The 19329-nt window shown below is 35.9% G+C and overlaps 2 protein-coding genes across 3 annotated transcripts in view; both read right to left on the reverse strand.

Annotated features, from left to right (window-relative positions):
* LOC116296338 (uncharacterized) overlaps window positions 1-13235 on the reverse strand; it is a 27966-nt gene extending 14731 nt beyond the window's left edge. The window contains exons 1-13 of one of the 2 annotated variants that reach the window (XM_031704345.2): window positions 12881-13235; window positions 10655-10810; window positions 10417-10496; window positions 9818-9957; window positions 9391-9430; window positions 8720-8777; window positions 8331-8412; window positions 6832-6962; window positions 6377-6546; window positions 4733-5939; window positions 3829-3896; window positions 3486-3546; window positions 178-2266 (exon numbers count right to left, since the gene is read on the reverse strand). In XM_031704345.2, the coding sequence (XP_031560205.2) occupies window positions 178-2266; window positions 3486-3546; window positions 3829-3896; window positions 4733-5939; window positions 6377-6546; window positions 6832-6962; window positions 8331-8412; window positions 8720-8777; window positions 9391-9430; window positions 9818-9957; window positions 10417-10496; window positions 10655-10810; window positions 12881-13060 (4462 nt within the window). In that variant the 5' untranslated portion in view covers window positions 13061-13235. Of the gene's footprint in view, window positions 1-177; window positions 2267-3485; window positions 3547-3828; window positions 4077-4732; window positions 5940-6376; window positions 6547-6831; window positions 6963-8330; window positions 8413-8719; window positions 8778-9390; window positions 9431-9817; window positions 9958-10416; window positions 10497-10654; window positions 10811-12880 lie in introns of both variants that reach the window. The other variant, XM_031704344.2, reaches the window with a different exon arrangement.
* A 1080-nt stretch (window positions 13236-14315) lies between these two features.
* Window positions 14316-19100, reverse strand: LOC116296350 (nucleotide exchange factor SIL1). The gene is made up of 5 exons (XM_031704357.2): window positions 19018-19100; window positions 18506-18928; window positions 17265-17562; window positions 15347-15673; window positions 14316-14834 (listed from the first exon to the last, which is right to left on the reverse strand). Exons 1-5 carry the CDS (start codon window positions 19064-19066, stop codon window positions 14555-14557), a joined length of 1377 nt encoding a protein of 458 aa, XP_031560217.2. The 5' UTR covers window positions 19067-19100; the 3' UTR covers window positions 14316-14554.
* Between the last annotated feature and the right edge of the window lie 229 nt (window positions 19101-19329).

Raw genomic sequence — 19329 nt, forward strand, 5'->3', positions numbered from 1 at the left:
TCAGTCTATAGACCTTTATCACTTGGTGCCATGTTTATTCCCTTAATAAAAACCCTTTTCAAAACCCTCATAACCTCATCCTGAAGCGCTTGGATGAGGGGGAAATGGGGTAAATATATCATTGCAGTCAACATGGCTGCCGTGTGATAAAGCTCTATACTACCAATGGATGCTTACCATCATTTACTGTGTGGTTGTTTGGTGCTGTCTCTGTATCTATCTTCTTCCTTTCAGCAATCTCTTCATCATTCTTATCATTCTCCTGATGATTTTTATCTTTTTTCTCAGCAGTTGCATTAGAGTCTGGCACATCTCTCTTAATATCCTCTCCTCTACAAGAATCATTTTTTGTGACTGCAGGCTTTTCAGCTGTCCTTGTATCTTTAATCATTTCATCTGTTGGTTCTTTTGTCTTCCTTTTCTTAACTTTCTTTTCTTTCTTCATCTTTTCATCTTTGTTGCCTTCCACTACTTTGTCATTTTTGATTTTCTGAGACTTTTTAATATTAAAACTTTTCTGGCTTTCTGCTTTTATAGGATCAATAATATCAGGTATTTTTTTAGATTCCTGATTCCTTACTTCTGTAGGAGCTTCTACGTATTTTCCTTCTCCAAAATGTTTTTGTAAATCATCTTTTTGTCCATCCATTTCCTGATTGTCACATTGCAAAAGTGCTTTTTCAATCTCATTAGGCATTTCTCCCATCCTATTGGTGTCGTTGAGTTTAGAGTCTGTTGTTAGTATCCCATTTTCCATCTTTTTACTCTTCTTTTTCTTAGTATCTTTGTCCTTTTTTTCTTTCCCTTTTGAATCTTCAGATGGCTCTTCCTTTTTCTTCTTCTTTTTCTTCTTCTTGGATTCACTTACAAATCTTTCTTGTTCTTCTTGATCAACAATTTCAGGTATCTCTTTCTTGTCTACCTTTTCACTCATCTGATGACATTTCTTTGACAATTTCTTTTTCAGCTTTTCATTCTCTTCTTCCTTGAGCTTATCTTGGTCCAATACGAGTTCATTCTCTAAAACCTTTCTGCTCTTCTTTCTTTTCCTGGTCACCTCAGATTTAAAAGTAGCACTATCGCCTGATGCTGCTTCACTAGAGGTTTCAATCTGTTCGACCACGTACTCTGTTCCACACAAGGTTGAAGCCAATACAGGTTCAGAAGCTCTGCTGACTGTAGTCACAGTTTTAACTGCTTGATCTGCAACAAAGTTTACAGGGACAGCTGATTTTGTACTGTTATAGGATGAAACTACTGTATCTGTTGCAGAGAGCTGCTTCATTAACCTCCAGTCCTGCATTTTGTCTGCATTCCTAGATATATTCTCAGTACACAATATTTCTTTTTCCTGCTCTTTTAATCCATCTTTGCATTTCATTTCATTTTCATTGATGTTTTGGAAAAAGCTACATAGAGGTTTTGAAGAATTATTTTCAAGTGATTTCTGATAGCCTGTCTTCTGTTTTTTGCAATCATGGTCATCAGCTTTACTTAACAAATCAGAAGTCTGAAGTGTGGGTTCGTTTTCAAGACATCCACTCAGTTCTTGCTTTGACTCATCCACTTTTTGTTTGCTTTTTTTTGATTGCTTAGCACTTTTTGTTGACTTCTTTATTGGAATTTTATCGTTATCTCTATCCTCTAATGTTCTGTCTTTTTTCCTTTTCTTGCCCTGCTTTTTGTTAGTATCAGACAATTTTGGCTCTGCCACTTCATTAGTTCGTTCAAATACTTTCACTGCTGCCTGAGCAGATGTTTTGTGAAATTCTAATAACTGATCTACAGAGAATGGCAGCGTTTCAGTGTCTAACGTCGCCGTGGAGGTTTCTTTGTTAGGAATGTTCAAACTAGTGACTAGTGGTTCAGATTTGTTTACAACATACTTTATAACAGACTCACGACTATTGGTTGCCTCTGACTTGGCTGCTCCTGTTTCATCAACTGCTTCATTATGAGAATGCTTAACCGAATGATCTGCTAGTGTGCTCAAAACTGCAGTCTTTTTTCCCTTGCTTTTATTCTTACTGCTTGAAGTTGTTGATAATTTGTTACTGCTGTTATCACTTGAATTAGTCACTGTTGCATAGGATGGTTTTTTGTTAACATCATCTCCAATGCTATTGAATCCAAAAGGGTCATCCTCCTTTTTAGGAGAAACCTTACTTTTCTTTATTTCTTGAGTAGAAAATTGATCTTCAAGCTTGTAGGTGTTATTCTTAGTTTGAGAAAGAATAGAGCTTGATATATTTTCTTGACCTGTAGCCTGGAATATGGTATGAAAAAAGAAATTCTTTACCACAGAGAACAAGTGCATTGACATAAGCTATTGCACTAATGACACTGTTCATTCGAGGAGACATAAGTTTTAATATTGCAGTTTTGAGCTGCCATTAAATATTGGCAACTAGTTGGAAGAAAATATATCCTGCATTACTGCTAAAGTATTTTTGTAAACATGCAACCTCCATAGTTGTAAACTACAAGCTGAAATTTGGTTTCTCTGCCGCCAGTCAAAGATATGAAAGGTACCAATGGATTAACTTTTTGATTGACAGCAGCAAAAAAAACAAACATTTTTTTAGCGTGCAGCTTGCACCAAGTTTGAATGTCTATGAAAATAGCAATAGCTGTAGTCACAAAGTTTAGGCACTGACATAAAATTATTTATGCCAATTCATACTCTGTACATTTTCCCTAAAAATTATTGATCATTATGCAGATACTGTACTTGTATGAGCAAGTAATTTACTTGTTAATACACCAGTTTCACATTCAATGCCACCGTTTTTGAAGACTACAGACTCATTTGCACAGGCTTAGCCTCATTTATAAGTCAGCTATTCATAGATACCATTAAAAGTCTGTGGGATTTCAAAACATTGGTATTGTTCAAGCTCCACATTCTTTACATTAAAGTTGACATTTGCAAATGATTTACTCTTAAGCAGGGCTGTCAACCCCCAAGATATTCAAATCTGGAGAATTGATAGAGAAGGGACATGACGTCACAGCGGAAAAAAGGGCACGAAAAGACGTCATTCACTTTGTAACATTTGATGTGATTGGTTTATTTCTGACCAATCAGATTATCACTTATATTACAATGGCCTGCTTGCAAGAACAGTTTATGAGGAATGTTTTGATTTTGTTAGCGATGTAAAATAACACAAACAACACAAAATAATTGGAATTTTATGGTTGTGAAAGTGGAGTGACTCACAAGAAATGGTCAGCTTCGGAGATTATCCGGGAGATTTGAGACTCTAATCTGGAGACCGGGAGATATGGTCCAAAATCTGGAGACTCCCAGTTTATCCGGGAGAGTTGACAGCCCTGCTTAAGCGAGGCTAAGCCTGCGGAGATGAATCTTCAGTCTTAAAACACAGCGGTATTTACAGAATGAGAAAACAGACTATTATAGGAATTTTACAATATGAAATATAATTACTCATACTATTCTATATACAAACTAGTGAGCTTACCATTAAGGGAATGGAAGACTTGTTGGTTTCAACAGTACTGGTGGACGGACACTCTGAGACACTTAATAAACAATTGAAAGTAAAAATATTGTAATGAATATAATCAAGCTGTCTTTGCATATTTAACTATGAAATAATAGTATTCATGATCAATAGCCAGACCTCTTTACTTGGGCATAATATTTTCCCATTTCAAACACATGATCTGAAATGGGAAAACATTAAAGCATACCCAAACTAAAGAGATTTTTTGTCTAATGTTTTACAGATTAATGCAGATAATGTGCACCTGTTTCAAGGGTTTATTGATAACAATAAAAGCAGGTAAATTATGATTACATACCTTGGTTTTTTGACCAATGCATCAACTACTTTTTGATCATCGGTTTTGTTGTGATCTTTTTCTACACTCTGCATTAAAGGCAATATAGAAACCGCAGCAGCTTTAGATATTGTACTTTCTTTTGATGAAGCCAGGCATGTTAAAGAACTGGAGGATGTGTTAGGTATTGACATAACAGTATCTTTTTTAGGTTTGGTGCCCAAAGAAGGTGATGTGCTGGCTGTTTGAGAATTAGCTTTCAGTTCCTCCTGGAACACAGTAAGTTCAATTATTAGTGTGACCATATTCCTTTATTTTGTACCTAGAGCTAGAGTTGTGTAGGTTACTTATTACAAGTGGTGTATATATAATTTATTATGTATATATTTAACAATAATTCGCTGAAGGTGAAGTAAATATCGGGGAATATTTACCGAGATGCGAGTCTTCAGAACTGATGTGTGTGTGTATATATAGTATTTTTACGCGTGAAGTGAATACTCCAGTTTCGAGTTTCAAAATACTGCTGTATTCCTAGATTACAGACTCAGGATTAGCCTCAGGGTTAGTCTCGAATTAGTCTAAATATTCACAAATACCAATGGTAAAGTAAAGAATGCACAACTTCAACAATACAAGCACTTAGAAACTGCACGGACCTTTTTTTGGACACAAATATTGCGCACAAAGTTGGGTAAAGTTGACGCTAAACATGAGCAAATGAGTCTATGATCAAGGAACACAGCAGTAATTTGGAACTCGAAACTAGAGTATTCAATAAATCTGGCACACTCATTGGTCACAATTTACGTCTTATGCTGTCACATTCAGCTACAGGTCAAATATAACAGGCGCACGATCGTGAATAGTGTTAAAAACACTATAAATTATATAAAACAGGCACTATCTCTGTTATACTACGTACCTGTTTATTAGGGATAAACTTTTTCAGTCTTGCAACATGATCTTTAATACTGTCTTCCTCCTGATTTTGTGCCTTGTCATTTGACCTCTTGTGACTTAACTCTGTATACACATTTGAGTATTGCTGCATATGAGACAACATTGACTGGAATTGGTCTTTTTCTGGAACGGTGTGCAACAATTTATAACTGTCCTGCTTTTGCTGGTCAGAAAGGAATTCGAATTGCATTTGTTCCCTAAGCATTTGCATTTGTTGGTCTGTAGACAGAATTGTACTGTCCTGTGATGCTGCTGAATGATATTTTATAAGGCTGGCCTGTTGGTACTGAGACATTATTTGGTTGTAATAAAGATTAAGCATTTCCCTCTGCTCAAGGGAAAGCATTCCTTGTTGGCAAGATTTCAACTGGTCAGCCATTTGCTGTAGTTGATTCATCTGCATATGAAATTGCGAGAGAATTTGATCATGTTGAAGCTGCTGGCGTTGCTGATCTTGTAACTGTCGTTGTTGTTGAAGCTGAAGTGCATACAACTGACTGGTTAATACATTTGGTGGAGAATGTCTGGGAGAGCAGGCAAATGCTCCCATCAATTGATGTGGATCGTGGCTATGACCTGGTGAAAGTCCACTATTTTGCAGGTTGATAAGACCATGCAGGGAAGGACTACTTAAAACTGGACTTAATTTGTTTGATCTCAAAGGAGAAAAGCTTGAAGATGATGGAGGAGTAAACTGTCTCTTAGGTGGTGTAAAATGTGGTTGCTTGTGATCTAGAATGATAGGTGGTGATCTACTACTCTTAAGAGGAGAAGCTCTGAGGAGTGTACCACTCGAAGGTCCAGGAGAGGACTTTGGTGGAGATCCAAATGGTCGCTGAGGAGATCTATTTTGTACTGGACTAGAACTGGAATTTGAGAGGTTCTCCAAGGAACTGTAAGGAGATTGATAATGAATAGGACTTGGGATTGGAGGCCTCAGCGGTGATGAATGCGGAAAAGGAGTTCTGACTGGTGAAGTATTGGGCTTTTGAAGACCAAGGTTCTTTGTACTGTTTTCATGCTCATGTTGGAATAGAGAAATGGAACCATGCTTCATACTCTTTCTATCTTGTTCCATACCATCATAAGTACCAGACTTTGATTCTAAACTAGCCACTTCTTTGTCAGTCGTAGGCTTTGGATCTCTGGATGCCAGATTTTTGTTGTTTCTGTGAATTCAAAGAACAGATATGAGGCTGAGAAAGTAAGGGTTGCGTTTGCTGCTAATGTGCTGTACCACGTTCACCAGTACTGTAGTTCAATATTACGAGAAATAGACCTTTTTACTGATGTTTTACTCGAAATATGAGATGCCGAGGGAGCAAAGACGCAGAAAATTAAAATTTATAAATAGTAATGATGAAAAGGTAAATTATACACCGTGAAAAGATGAAAAAAGTAGTAAGTTAAAATTAGTAAGTTTTTTCGTTTTTTCATCTTTTCACGGTGTATAATTTACCTTTTCATCATTACTGTTTCATTAGAAACACCGACGCAGCTCACACTAGTTTTTAGCTAGTTATATCTTAAAATTTATAAAGCATAGAATGGCAGGGTTAAGTTCTCAATTAATTGTAGGACAGTGTAAATTAATAGCCAAACAAACCTAGAAGCTTCACTTGCTCTTCGTTCTTCACCAGAAGAAGTATTTTTTGCTGCTGTTGACATGTTAACTGGAGGGCTACGTAAGGCTTGTGTTTGATAAGTACTGGTAGATGTCTGGGCTGGTGGGTTTGATGGTGAATCTCTACACATATCATTTAAAAACTGCCACATCTAGAAACAACATAGAATTAATATGAAATATTCTATTGGCTACTCTGATCTGTAACAGAAAGAGAAATCTCAAATGCCTCAGTTATTGTTTTACGAAACTGAGCGATAATGATTGATAATAACAGTCCCCCAAACGAAATTTTAAACTGTACAGTCAAATCACAAAAAGTAATAATAATATATAATTAAATAATAATATGTACTGATTGACTGAGTGGGAGGGCCGTACGGGAAAATATTTGGCCAAAATATATGTGACCAAAATATCAAACATATGATACTTACCGAATTGCCGGTGGTACAGCTTGGCGTAGTTGAAGTATATGATGAAGTAATGACAACTTGTGACTGGCGATTCCTTCTAACTGGTAACACTCTTACTAAATCCCCTCGTAACATGCTATCTAGTTCAACCCCTGTTAAAAAACAAATGTGTAGAAAATTGTTTATTTATTTCCCAAGTCACAGCAGTAACAAATAACAATAGGATTGAGATTTGCTTGAATAAAAGGCACTCTTTGCCTTTCATCTTGTTACAGTCGACTCTCCTGTAAGCAACCATCCCAGGGCCAGGAGAAAGTGGTCGCTTACGGGAGGTGGTCGCTTACTAGAGAGTTAAAACAGGAAGCCCAAACAATGGGAATCCCAACACAGGAAGCCTAAACCATATAATTTGTAACTCATGTGTTAAAACTACTGTATTAACAATTAAACTGTTTTAATCAAAACCTTGAATGTGCTATATGTTTATAGTAGTGTAATTGTCAATATTTCTTCGGGTTTTCAATACCTGATGACTCTATGTTCTTAATTTTTTTATTGTTAAAGGATCTGTCAACATTACTGGCTCTTGGGTGGTCGCTTATGGGAGAGGAAAAACAATGAAAAATTCCAAAATTTTAACCCCAAAGGTGGTCGCGGTTGCATACGAGAGTGGTCGCTTACAAGAGAGTGTTTTTGCAGAATTTATATGGGGAACAAAACGGGAATTTCAAAAGGTGATCGCTTACGGGAGATGGTCGCTTACGAGAGTGGTCGTTCAAAGAGAGTCGACTGTATCATCACTGGATATAACTAGCTAAAAACTAGTGTGAGCTGCGTCGGTGTTTCTAATGAAACAGTAATGATGAAAAGGTAAATTATACACCGTGAAAAGATGAAAAAACTTACTGACGTTTCGGACGCTAGTCCTTCGTCGGAGTAAGGACTAGCGACGAAGGACTAGCGTCCGAAACGTCAGTAAGTTTTTTCATCTTTTCACGGTGTATAATTTACCTTTTCATCATTACTGTATCATCACTGTGTTAGTTAATGTTACTCATAGTAGAACAGAGCATAACATACTCTAATAGATGATATTAAGAGAAATGAGACTGTAAGCCATGTGGGATAGGCTTGGAAATCATATAAGAACTGTGTAATAGGTAAATTACGAGACTTGATATGTAATTTATGTACTACGCATGTTCTAATGGATATTAGTCAAATCGTACTAGTAGTCTATGACACAATGCTGCGTTCTAATTGGAGTGGATTAGCTACTACTGTGCTATAAGTTATAGCTACTAGTAGCAAAAAGTGCCGGCTTTCAAAACCAAAACATTAAATTTAACTTTAATTCAAAACTTGTCTGCATCTATATATTTGACCGACTAGTTGAATTTGACTAAAACAGTTAGTCCTCTCACCTTCATGGCCTATTCCGAGTCAATAGCCCATTCAGGTTTGAGGACTTATTGCTAAATATACAACAATATTGATGAGCATTTAAACAATTTTCTTACCATTAGCTAATAATAAGACCATTACCAATCTGGGATTGATCCTGTGAGTCTGTAAGACAGTATCGTCCATCACATCCATTTCCTATCACGTCCAAAATGAATATAGCAGCTCAGTGAGTAAATGATGCATGGTACGGCCATCTCTGACCAAACAACTAGTTGTATTCTAGTATGATTATCAGACCCAGATCAAACCCTGAAATAACCTCTAACCTCAAGAATCCTTGAATCAAGGAAGAGACATTGCAAACTCTACCCACATGTGATGACCAAACCAGGAATTGAACCAAAGACCATAGAGGCGAGTGCAATATCTCTACCTCAATTCTGTTAAATGAGATTTTCTGACTAATTAAAGTATGCTTATCAATCTCTGTCAATATTCATACCCTGGTTATAAGGTCATGTGATGTAATTACAGCAGAAAACCATTGCCGACATTTCTCTCTGAAACAAAAAATTAAAGTAGTTCAAAGTTATAAACTAATAACTAGAGACAGGTAAAAGAAATGGTATACTTCTGGTAAGAAAATGATTGAATCTAAATTATGAGCAAGGATATAATTATTATTAATATATATATATATATATATATATATAATTGCCCTATAACACTATGACGTCACATCAAAACAATCTATTGTTTTAACGCTAAGGATCATGGTCGCCAGAGGGGGCAAAATAGCAGCAAAACGAATTAAATCACAATAAAAAATGGTTAATTAGACGGGGAAAGGTGATGACAGATAAATGTTGTACTAAATATCCCGAACGAATGAAAATTTCGCTAAAATTCCTATCATTCTTGCCCTTGTAAACAAGCTGTGACGTCATAATGTTATAGGTCAATTAAAATGATAAATCATTCTCTTATAGCACATAAATAATGACGTCTCAATACTAGACTATAGAACCCTTTGCACTGAGTCCCTAGAGGAATTGTTCTTTGGGACAAAACAAAAGAAAAGACGGCCTATTGTTTTGTCCCCCAGAAATTGCTCTAGGAAATCAATACAACAGGACTATGCTACACAATGTTCAGATACAGTAGCTTGTTTACCTGTAGACTTGAACTCTAAAACCAGTCAGCGTAAATGGTCCTAGAAAACAACCACATGATTTTATCCTCTTAATACACACACTCGATTGCAGAAACGTTGTAGCATACATTAACACAAATATCTAATTTATTCAGTATATTTAATGATATACAAAACAGAAAAATCGCTTTATTTATTTGTTTGTTTCATTTGATGACTGTCAAAATATTTTTTTCTTGCCTATTATGTAGATCGTACAGATTATAAATCAGTTGGTTTTAAGTGCTGAAAATGGTTGCATCTCATTATGTGTCATTTATTACCATCATTTGTTATGGAAACAAAAAAATCCTGGGCTTGAGATTTGTAGTTGTAGCAACAACTGTCATACTGCAGAACGCTTAACTAATTTTTCTTGTTAAATTAATACTGATATTTCATGCATACCATATATTAGAATGCCTTGAGATTTCTGTAATGTCTGCCAGTTAACAAGCTCTTCTAAAACTTTACTGTTATTCCTCAGAGCTGGTTGTAAGCCATCATCTTCTTGATATGGTCTCATCTCATTAGTCTGACAAAATGCCCTGTGGTTGTGAATATTCATATGTTTAGACTTCCTTTACCTCAAATGAATCACTTCAAGCGCAAATGAACCCTTTGACAATACATTCAGTACTGGTTCTGCATAAAGTAAATGGTTGATTGGTAAAATATTTCTTGATTTGAGAGATGTGTCTCTAAGTTATGAAGGTTTTTACTCCCAATATGTTAATGATGATGACGTCAGGTAAGGTATTTGAGTGTATTTGAGTCCTTGGACTGAAACAAAATTAATTCAGTTCAGGGACATATCTGTCCCTCAAGTCTTTCAATCATAAACAAATAACCTCCCGAATGAGTAATGAGTATGAGAAGTCATTTCAAAGCCTCCAAATCAGAGTGGGTGGGGTTTCAAGTCCTTGCAATTAGTACCAGTCCTCATTGTCGGCTTTAAAATATTACATCAAAGATCACCTACTGGTAGTTAGTCATATGATACATACCTAACATGATCGCCCAAGAATTCCACACCTATTGACTGATTTTCATCCAAACCATGCTTGTCAACAAGTGGATAGAATGTCTGACAAAACAATACAAAAACATGTAGTTAGGACTATAATGATGAGCAAAGTTAATTGAACATCAAGAATCGCATGATTTATCAATTCAATGCCAAGATCTAAATATAATTTAGAAGTATCTTAGTTTGTCTGGGTGAGTCAATATAAGTCCTCTTACCAAAGCAGGCCACAGAAGAGATCTTCTGGGGTAGTTAGGGTCATACCGTTGGGCCCAAACCATATCTTTTTCAACCAGAAATAGCTTCCACGCATCACTATAGACATGTAACCACTCTCTTGTCGTCCAATCCTCATTGTCATATTCAACTAAAACCTTAAATAAGTTTGCATAAAATGATTAGAACAGCGGTTCTAATATAGATATGATAGAAATAATGCACATTTTCCACCAATTACTGAAATTGTTTTCTGGAAATTATGGTGCATGTATACACCTACTTGCAAGAACGTTGTCATACGATATTAGAACATTAGTGATTTAGTGAGAAAGGAATACATTAAAAGACAAAAGAAAAAGTTCAGCTTCAGTGATCTTCTTTTGTTTTTTAATATAATTCCTATCCCACTAAATCACTAATGTTCTATTTTCGTATGACAATGTTCTTGCAAATAGGTGTATATAAGTAACTAATAAATCATTGGTTTTAGCATGCATGCATGTCTCCAAAAATACAGATTATTATCAATTATACTAACATTATCTGTCTTTTAAATCATTACAGAATACTGAAGTCCCAGGGGGGGGGGGGTACTCCGTCAGAATTTGGGTAGGGGTATTCCGCTGGGATTCTGAAAGGGGTACCCTGTTTATGATTAAAAAAATTAAATTTGTAGACCCTGTTTATGACAAAAGATATAATTAATTGCACTGAGTTCCCGTTCAATTATGTCATCTCGCGTATCGTTTTTTTTACGACCATGATAACCAGTTTCGGTCAATAAAAAGTAGAAACCCTGAATATGAACTCAAGAAAGTCAGGAAGAAATTGGACATTTGAGTGAAATTGCATACCCTGTTTATGACAAGAAGCTTGAGATACCATACCCTGTTCAGCGGATCATCCCTTTATAGTCCATATATGGGAGTACCCCCCGGGACTGAAGTATCATTCCTTACCATTATTATTATAATTCTCCTTGTATACGTATGTATATATAATATATTCTATTAATGTATTCTATTAATATATATGCATGTGTATGTGTGTGCGTACATGTGTTTTACATATAGAATACTGTATATATTCCTTTATTTAATACATTTTAACTTTACCTAGGTTTTTATATTTTATCAACTTCACGATATATTCAATTTATTATTTTCTTAGTATTGAAAATGTGTTGCTACCCTGTCGATATGCTTCAATAAATCGTTATTATTTATATTATTATCATGGCAGTAGGAATGTCTGGATGCCCAGAGAAAAATAAAGCTTTGGTTGTGGTTGAGCGGATAACCGTAACCAACCCCAACATTTACTAAAATCTAACAATGACAGTTACAATTGAAAAGGAATGATGATAAAAGCTAAAAAAAAGAATTTTAAATTCAAGAATATATTAAATTATTATTATTATTACTATTATATTATATTATTATTTAAAATGTACAGTGAGAGAGAGGGAGGGAGGAGAAATGTTGTAAATTACATTCAAAAGTTAAATTGGCACCCCAAAAACCAATGATATCATATATAACTATAATTACATAGAAACATAGAAACTGCATAAAAACTAAAAAATTGCATCCTGTTCTTAAGATGAACGCTAATGTGTGTAGTGCGGGTGATCATGCTATATTTTTAACGTAAAATTTCAGCTGTTCAAACCTATTACTTTCAAACTATTCTTTTTTTAAATGTCATTCTATATTCTTAACGTAAGTTTTCAGCTGTTCAAATCTATTATTTTCAAACTATTCCTTTTTAAAGCTACTTTGAAGTATAAAGACTATTACCACGCTTTTATAAACATCGATAACATGAAGATTGTTTCTTACTAGTACCTTATATTATAGACTTTAGGAATAGTGAAAAGGGTATCAAGACGTTTTATTTGTATACATAAAACATCTCGAACTTAGAAAAACATGTATATTGTATATCAAGGGCACATGTTGATATAAGCTTACACAGATAAATTATGACACACACTACTGAGGGCTTCATTAGACTATCGTTCACTAAAGAAATTGGGTTATAAATGATATGATAAAGAATAGACTAACGACTCCATGAATAATAACCACGATCGGAACATTTAATCCATGTGTGATGCATTTCACGTTAGTTTATTTTAACGAAAATTAATCACGGTTGAAATGTCCATGTCAAAATCCAATAAAACAGAGTCACTCTCGAACAAAGGGATTTCTACAGTATACCTTTTGATCTTGGTGGCTGCTGTCTTGCTCAGTACAAGCTCTTATAATTCCACATTTCCACTCGTAATCTAAGGGATTTGAGAGTCTGTTTGATCGTGAGTTTGGTCTGCTACTATTTGATCTTGTGTCGCGTACACAAAGAAACCGTTTGCCAACCAACTCCTTCCTAAACGGGTACATTTTCACCAAAATCTTCCACTAAACACCATTAAAATCTCCTTGTGATTCCTTCATGATGTAAACTAGAAGTCTTGCGTTGAATCCAAGGGTTCTATCAAGGGTTTTCGTTAATAAATACAGTCAAATCGAATGTTTGAGGGTTGAACAACCTGACAGAAACATCGCCTGCCTGAAGTCTGCCATCATGCATACAATACGCTTGCGCACCTACTGGCTAACCGCAGGTCTAATCTGCTATTTTTAGCTCACATTTCTTTAATATTTGTATTTATTTTATTTATTTTCCCATCAAATAAATTAAAGTTAAATTAAAAAAAAGTTTTTAAAATCAATGCCGCTACAATAGGCATTCTCTCTAATTTCAAATCTAATTCAGCTTTTAAAAATTAATTAACGTATAGGGGATCCGATCGGATGTGTGTTCAAGGTCTTCTCATGTTAGCGGGTAAGTACCTGTAAGCTTAATTCTATCAAAGATCAAGGAAAAAGTATTAAAGAGTTTCGCCTTCTTCAAGAGATCTTTAAACTCGACAACATATCTAAGTACCAGGACTAAGTTAGTACTTCCAGAGTCGTTAGTAAGAGGCCAGCCCCCGTACAGGGGCGTCATTTTAGCGGGCTTTTTAGAGTCAGTCACCGACTTCAACGGTTGATGACTTGCGGAATGATTCAATCAACAAGTGGCTGAGCCTCGAGGATTAGCGCGTGTAAGGAGTGTTTATCCGGTTCACACACACTTTTTTTAAAATCTTTTGGTGAAGCCGTTCTTAGGATCGTCACGCAACGAAGCGAAACGTTGCGTGAAGACCCTCAGGACGGCTGTAAAGGAGGCTAGATGACCTACGGAGGGACATTAATTATTGGTATCAGTATTGCGGGTCCGGCGTACATCGAGACCGGGGATTTAACGCGCTTTTAACCCTATGCACGTGAATGGGGAGACAGGGAATAAGCGAGGTGTGTCTATATGTAGCGGGGATTTTAACGCTGGATGGACCGGAAGTCACGGTTGATTTTGAAGACACGACGTTGCAAAGGTTCAGGGTCTAGTGGGGTGGGGTTTTCACTTACCACTCAATACTAACGTGTCTTGTGCAGCATTGTTGATATAGGGTTATAGATTAGAACTTAATATTAACGGGAGAAAAATGCGATTTTCTGTGCTACGAATTTATTGAAAGATACTGAATTATACGAAATGGTCGATCTTGATACTATTTTCGATATATATTTTCTTCATGCTCATAAAAATGTCTAGCTATTAAGGAATAATTTATTTACATTTACCAAATTACAAGCACGCCCTCTCAATTTATTCAAGCAGACTAGACCTCTTTACCTTGGGCGTAATGTTTTCCCATTTCAGACCACGTGTCGTTCCATAGAGTATCATAAAAAGACACATGAATATGAATACAACTCAAACAAACAATTTCGTTCTTAAGAGCATGACACAGTCTGAAATGGGTCTATTTACAATATATATATTATTACTTAGTTTAATCTATTTTTTAATTCTGAAACTAACTGCGTCAAATGCATGAAATATTCTCCATCCTCGTTATCGACATCTTTGGCAATATTTTGCCATTCTGTTTGTAAATTGTCAAGATTATTAAAAATTTTCGAAGTTTTGAATTCTTGTCGGCAGCCAACTGCCATAATGTTCAGAGCATGTAAGACTTTCTCTCTTGTGTCGTTATCTGTTGTGTGAAGAAGATCTGGGACTAATCTACACCAGCCCTGTTTGACCATCACCTTTAGAAGAGGTACTCTGAAATAATAAATTGAAATATAGCATAAAAAGATGAAAATAATAATATCAATCAATTTGCCTATTATGGGAATCGAGAATGATGTAGCGGTTGTGCACTTATCTTTCATCTCTTGGGTCTAATAGGTCCAATTCCTGGACTCAGTATCACATGTGAGTAAAGTTTGTTAGGTCTCTACCTTGATTTGAGAGTTATCTCCTTGCTCTCTGGTTACATTCCTCCCTCTATAAAACAACACTTTAAACTAACTATTCAATCTGTGTGTTAGCCATGCCCTGACTATTAGAACAGCTCTGAGGTTGTTTCAGGGTTCAATCTGTGAGTTAGCAGTGCCCTGACTTTAATCAACCCAGAAGATCGTTTCAGGGCTCCATCTGTGTGTCAGCCATTCCTTGACTTAGATCACTCCAAAGGTTGTTTGGCAGGGTTCAATCTGTGAGTTAGCAGTGCCCTGACTTTGTTCAGGTAATCAAAATGTACTTGTAGACTGACATTAAGGTAAGCAACTTACTGTTTCAGAATTGATGCAATGTCTTGAGCACCCTGCTGCTTTGCTTTTTTCTTTACCAAATCAAACTGTTCAGTGAGAATATCTGTCGTCAATGTTACAATTTTAGTCCTTATTTGTCCAGTACCGGGTTCAACTAGAATCTTTAGAAGATTTTCCATTCCATTCATCTTGAGAAACTCTTTTTGAGTTGTAGAGCACAAACGAATTAAAGCGGAAAGAGCATACAAAGCTTTGCGTCGAACTTTCATTGAATGGTGAGGTGATAGTAATCTTAAGAGTATGGTCAAGGCACCATACTTTTGTGCTGCTTTCTGCACAGTGGGGTTGCTGAAAAATAACAACAGTACCATCAACATCGTTTTTTTTTTACATTTCACAGTGTTTCAACAGAATACTTCTTTCAAAAGGAATGATCGTGACACCTCTGGCACAATATAATATTTTAATTTGTGTGATGTCACCTAAAACATTGAATAACTTATATGTTAAGTGTATGCTACGTCGAGTGTATAAGCAGATTAAAAAATCTGCCTCAGTTGGGTTCTCGCAGCACTTGAACCACTGACCTCTCGTTTACTAGACGAGATCTCAATATCAATATCCCAAGATCTCAATCTGCTTATACACTCGATGTAGCATACACTTTACATATAGATCTGTACCGAGTGACAAGAACACATTTCATCAATTTAATAACTTGTTTATCTGCCACCCCGCTGGCTTAGTTATTAGAGCATCGTTCTGTACATGGAAGCTCTTGGTTTCAACCCCCAGCTGGACAACCACTCAGGGTCTTAAAATAACTGTGGAGAAAGTGCTACCTGGTAATTACTACAAATGGTAAGACGTTCAAGTCTTATCACAAAAGGATGAAATGTTCAGCTAGAATTGGAACTTGTATTGGGTCAAATCTTTGCTTTCGCCATATTGATGGGTAATGTAAAGCCAGGGTATGACCGATTTAAAACTAATTTGGCCAGTGATCATCACAGCGAACAATAGTTTTCATTGCTACAATAACTTCAAATTGTGCTTTTTAGAGCTAACCAATAGTCCCCTTCACAGTCCTCTGTAGCATCTTGTAAGGTAGCTGTTCCTGTGCATTGAAGCAAGAACAGTATTGAGCTTGCAATGAGTGTTTATACTGCCACCCAATTGTTAGTTTGTTGAGCATCTGACTTTTGTGTGAGAGGTTGTGGTTCAAGTCCCAGCCTGACCAACACATAGGGTCTTCAAATAACTGTGTAATAACCACTTTTGTGACACCTTGATAAACAGGCTCAGAAACGTTTCAAGATGGCACCGTACAGTGAAGTGTGAAGAGGATTATTAGGTATTGGTGCTTCACTTTGATGTTTAGATACGTGGAGTTTGTAAACCAATGTAACAATTGCAATGTTGTGTGAATTTAGATGTCCAATCCTGCTTATCATCTCATAAAAGTCCCGGGGGTACTCTTGCCCGTCTAGGGTAGGGATGTGCCGCTGAGCCTCTGAACCCTGATCCTGTTCCAGAGTAAAAATTGCTGAAATTCATACCCTGTTCCAGAGCAAGATCGCTGAAAACCCTGTTCCAGAGAGGAGAGAGCGTGATTTCATGTACCCTGTTCCAGAGCGAGCGCGATTTTATATACCCTGTTCCAGAGTAGAATCACTGAAAACCATACCCTGTTTGGCAGCACGTACCCGTATAGCGAATATAGGGGAGTACCCCCCTCTGGGATCAAAGTGAAGCACTGATACTTAATTGGTAGAAATCTTAAAATGTGTGGCATTTTTTTATCATGGTATGGCATGTAGAACAGTATATATGAATCGTAACTTGTCCTTAATTAGTTTGACTTCTGGGACAAGATAACTAATTCCATTATGGAAACTAGAAAGTCAAACATGCATAGTTGTGAAAATATTAAACTGACCTCTGAGCTGCAGAACCAAGTACATAGGCCGCAGTAGCTGTGAGTTGTTCTTCAGTACTATTCAACAGTTTGATAACCAGTTTAAGCCCTCCAATAGTATCAAAATCAATAGCATTATCTGTCTGATGAAGATAGTATTCCAGCTCATTCAAAGCATGTTCTTTTTCTTCTAATATAGATGAGGTGTCGTTTAGTATTTGTAAATGCTCCTTGATGACATCAATGTCTTTTTTCGGGAACAGATTAGCATCTTGAAGGTCTTTTCTTATTTCCTCGATTGACCTGAACTTAATATTTGCTAAGGTAAATTAAGAAAAGAAAAAATTAATATCCGGGAATTTAACAATTAACTAGAGATGAGAAACATTTTAGCTTAGAGTATTTGAGTTGGAATTATACAATGCACCATTCAAAACGAGACTAAGACTGAGCAAAGAGAACTTGAGTATTCAATTCAATTCACCATTCATTGAGACATGTACATCACTCAGAAAAGTTTTCATTTGAGTGGGAAACATCTGTTACTGATTTATAGTACATGCATGGTATGCCAAGCTGTAGCATTGAAATGTATTCCCCTAAGAATGGTACAGTACCTTACTGTAGCCATGATATTAAACTACACGTTGTGATCATTGTCGGTGTTACGGCATGTTGTGGTGGTCGTAAGTCAGTATCCTATATTCCCCAGATATATCAAAACTACATGTACTCTATTAAAGGCCCGGTTCAGACGTCGATCTTTCGCCCTGTCGAATTCAATTGGAATTGAAGTTGACTCACATTCATTAAAATTCGACATCCGTTTCAAACATCAATTTTAATTTTGCCAGTCGCGGACCTTAATTAAATCTGTCGATCTCAATTGAGTCAAACGTCGCTCTTCTCATGCACTAAATGTTAATAATTAGATTTGACGCAGCAAAAGATTGATGTCTGAACCTAAGAGACAGCACTATAATACTGTAGCAGTATGGCGTCAGCCTTACATTAATTATTATATTTGATTATTTCAGTTTTATTACACAGGAAAAAAAGACTGGATTCCCAAATTGGGAATTTGTTGGGAATTTCCTTGAATTACCAACGAACAATGTTAGTTTGTTGGGAATTTTGTTTTTCTATTGGGTATTAGAACGAAATTCCCAACGATAAATCCCAACGTCGGTGTTTGAATTGGGAATTCAAGGAAATTCCCAACAATTCCCAATTTGGGAATCCGGTTTTTTTTCCTGTGTTACCTTTAATCTCTTTCTCTTTTTCGTCTCCAGGTTTCTCATTATGGAATTTATCTTTGAAGTCTTTCAAAGCATCCTTGAGATGCTGTTTAGAAAATATATTTTTGTCAATTTGAACAAACTTTTGCTTTGAATGATTTTGCTCCCTAGAGTATTTTTTCTTTTCGTGATTCTTGTATCTTTTTCCATCATCACCGTCCATCAACTTAGCTTGCTTCTCTCCTGATTGAAGATCAATTTTGACGTGTAAACCTGGCGGAATAGCCTGATCTAATTGAACAGTTTGCCATTCAGATGTTGGTTGGAATACTTCAAGATCTTCTCTATCGTTGAATGAATGTACTAATGTTTCGTCATCCCTTTGTTCTGTTTCATCAGTTTTAACAGCTATTATTGATCCTGCTTTATCATCACCCCTGACAGTACCTGGATTAAACGCGATTGTGAAAAAATAGGGTTATATAACACAAGGAGACTTAAACAACTAAATCCATCTGTTTTATAAGTATCCTTACCGTATAAAACTATCAATAAAAGTATTGCAAATAAGTAATGTCCCTTCATTTTGGTAACGTAGTGAAGATTAGTGTGGATTACCGCTGACTCATCATATCGCTGACATAACCACAGGAAACCCACTTTTTATATTTTTGGTATAAAATAAATTTATATAATTATAAAAAGAGTCAGAGAAAAAAATAATACTCATAAAATAAAATTCCTCAATAGTAATAATTTTTTAACAATAATAATTCTTCAAGATACAATCAGTAATAATAATAATACTTCTACATTAATTTATCAAAGAAAAACAATTGTATTTTGTA

This window comes from Actinia tenebrosa, unplaced genomic scaffold (genome assembly GCF_029948245.1).
Source record: "Actinia tenebrosa isolate PJP-AT-01 unplaced genomic scaffold, QUT_ActTen_1.0 PGA_scaffold12__29_contigs__length_12842862, whole genome shotgun sequence".
NCBI classification, from domain to species: Eukaryota; Metazoa; Cnidaria; class Anthozoa; order Actiniaria; family Actiniidae; genus Actinia; species Actinia tenebrosa.